The following is a 2,951-nucleotide window of genomic DNA, read 5'->3' on the forward strand; positions in this document are numbered from 1 at the left end:
GAGACACTTCGAATAATTTTAAGAGACCAAGTTGATGTATGGCATTTAAAAATAATAAATAATATTTTTTTAAAATTTATGCTAAAGGTAAATATATTACCGAATTTTATTGTACACAGTCATTAAAGAATTACACAAAATTTCACACTCTTTAAAACGAAAAAAAATGAAAATAACTTTTTGTCTCGCATAAAAATACCAGCAGATAGCATAACGAATTCACCGCTAATGGAGACGCAGTAATAGCATTGACATCACCTATACACTAACCTATATATATGCATATATGCAATACACACGAATGCATTTGCTTATTTAGCTTCAACTGAGGGACATTAATTTGGCAATGCTCAAGCAAATAAACTCAAAGCACACGCACCCACACATGTATGTGTGTAAATAATGCACTGTAAATGAAAAATCAACTGACATTTAAATTTTTTGTTGTTGTTGTGCTTTTTTCCGCCACCCACAACCCCAAACATTTTCCCTGCTTTATTTGTAAAGTTTTTTCGGTTTGCTATAACGCGACTGTTTTTCTACTACACATACACAGTGACACTTCGCATGCAAATGTCCGTCACACTTCACTTAAAGCTCGTAAATAATTTGAGTGCCGCGGGGAGTGTTTACGTGTGGGACATTAAATGTCAGGTGGCAATACGTCATTTGCTGTTGATGCCATCGGTAAACCGCGATGATGTAAATAGTGCAGCGGTGGCAATGAACAGGCACATAAGCAAAATTAAACAAAAACCGGCAAAAAAAAACGTGTGACTATGGTCCGGTTGGGCATAAATACCGCAATGGGATGCGGCAGAAAAACAGAAACAGCAACAAAAACGTGTTTGAAATGTTAACAACTGTGAGCACGCTGGAATCCCGAAAATTATCTTTTTTATTGAGCTTTACACTGAAATTGAAATTTTGCTGAATCCAACAATTGTCTGAATATTTTGACGGCATACGAGTGGCTTTTCGCTTCGCTTTTGGAACAAATTTCTTTTTTTAAGCACTAAAATACTGCTGACGCTCTACACAGCCGCCATGACTTTTAGAAATTACCAAACTTAGCCTACATTTAGGCGTTATTATTATAGCTTAATATGAAACGAAAGTATGCTATGCTCACTATTTTAAAGTCGATAAAGTTTTATTACAAAATTTTTTGAGAAAAGTAGTAGCAATATATAAGCAGGGCGTTGCCAGACCGCTTTGTTTTACAATATAAGGAGTTTTTAATATATGTATATATTTGAATTTTACAATATTCTTTTGTATTATTTATATTATTGGTGAATTTCTCAAGTCATATTCCAAACATTTCCCATTTCTCCTCCAGGTTCCATAGATCCTTCATTTTCTCCTTAAAATGTTTCTTAAAAAGGGCAGCAGATCCCTAAATATGGTGCGTCATAACAAATTCCATCCTCGGTGCATATTAGAAACCCTCCAGAACGAGTATTTAATAGCGAGTATATGTTATCCTCAGTCACCTCTAGAGTGTCGCGCAGCCAGTAGAATACATCTTCGCCGAATTCCGGATAGGTGGGAATGTTCTACGAATAAAAACAAAATTCTTTATTCAGAAAAATCGTTGATGATTATGAATTGATACTGAGCCGATAAATAACAATTTATATATTTGACTCACGTACACATATATATTCGCACAGTCATGAAAAAGTTTTGATATTACTTAACTAACTACTAACTTAAATTTTGCAGACATAATAAAACAACAACAAAAGATTTTGTAAGCTTAATCATGCATACATACTTGATACAAGTATACTCAAAACAGAGGAATCTTATATGCATATAAAAACTATTTAGAATTGAAGTTAGGAAACCAAGTCGCCTAATTTACATTTGTCACACGCGTCAATGAATAAGTGTTTCTCAGCCAGCTGGATATAGCTCGYTCCTGCAGTTGATTTAATTAAACAAACGTGATAAATCACAAGCTTAAATTGCTCTATGAAATGCTGCAGGCATAGATTAGTTAAGGAATGAGCAAGTGATTAATTCAAAAATGGCGTATAGACATTCTAAGCACCAAATTGAGTATCTAACACACACATAGACACACACCGGATGGCATGGAATGCGATACCTACCTGCTACCTGCACACCTGTAAATCTTCCACATACACGTACATACATAAATACAAATATATTTGATGTGTGCTTTGCTGGGTTTGGATTATTAAAGCCGTTTTGCTGAAAAGCGCATCCATATATGTATATATATTTAAACACCCACCCTTCCACAGGCATCCATTGGCCGGAGAAGAGTCGCTCACGCATGGTTATGAATATTTATGAGATCATATATTGTTGCAGTCGACAAGTACAACAAATCAACTGCTAATGGTAATGTCTACTTATTGGGTGCGGAAGTGGCGCACATCACGTTAGTTAAACGCATAAATCCTCTACGCACCATCTACTTGAATTCTATAGTTAATTGCGTATAGTTTCGTATACGCCACGGTGAACCAAAATCTCAGTATAATAGATGATAAGCGTGTAGTGCTAATAACTATATGAGTACATTTTTATAGACAATCGTAGTTTATTTGCAGTTTTATATTCATTACGGACACTGCGGCCAAATGTAAATGGAATTTATTTTACTAATTTATTTTCATTATACTGAGTTCAAATTTCTAGATTTTTCCGGTTAATCTATATATTTTCGCTAAATGTGAGGATTTAGAAAAAWTTCGTTAAAATAATTAATTTTGATAACAGAAACGGGAAAAGGTTAACCATGTCTGTCTTTAGACCTCAAATACTGAATAAAAGGAACTTTGCCTTTCGGGTTTATTCTGTATCTAACGAGTATTGTGTCAGCTATCGGAAAAGAACTTAATAATTAGATATTGATTAAAAGAAAGTCCGGTATAAATGGTGGCATGGGTTACCGGATTTCAAAAAATCGATTT

General features: G+C 34.4%; 1 protein-coding gene across 1 annotated transcript in view; it reads right to left on the bottom strand.

Moving 5' to 3' along the window:
* Positions 1-1,120: 1,120 nt before the first annotated feature.
* The window catches only part of LOC108969606, a 30,040-nt gene continuing 28,209 nt past the window's right edge, over positions 1,121-2,951 (bottom strand). Inside the window, exon 4 of the mRNA XM_018934414.1 lies at positions 1,121-1,559. Within this exon, the coding sequence (XP_018789959.1) occupies positions 1,380-1,559 (180 nt within the window). The 3' untranslated portion in view covers positions 1,121-1,379. The remainder of the gene's footprint in view (positions 1,560-2,951) is intronic.

This window comes from Bactrocera latifrons, unplaced genomic scaffold (assembly GCF_001853355.1).
Source record: "Bactrocera latifrons isolate USDA-ARS-PBARC rearing strain unplaced genomic scaffold, ASM185335v1 scaffold_26, whole genome shotgun sequence".
Taxonomy (NCBI): domain Eukaryota; kingdom Metazoa; phylum Arthropoda; class Insecta; order Diptera; family Tephritidae; genus Bactrocera; species Bactrocera latifrons.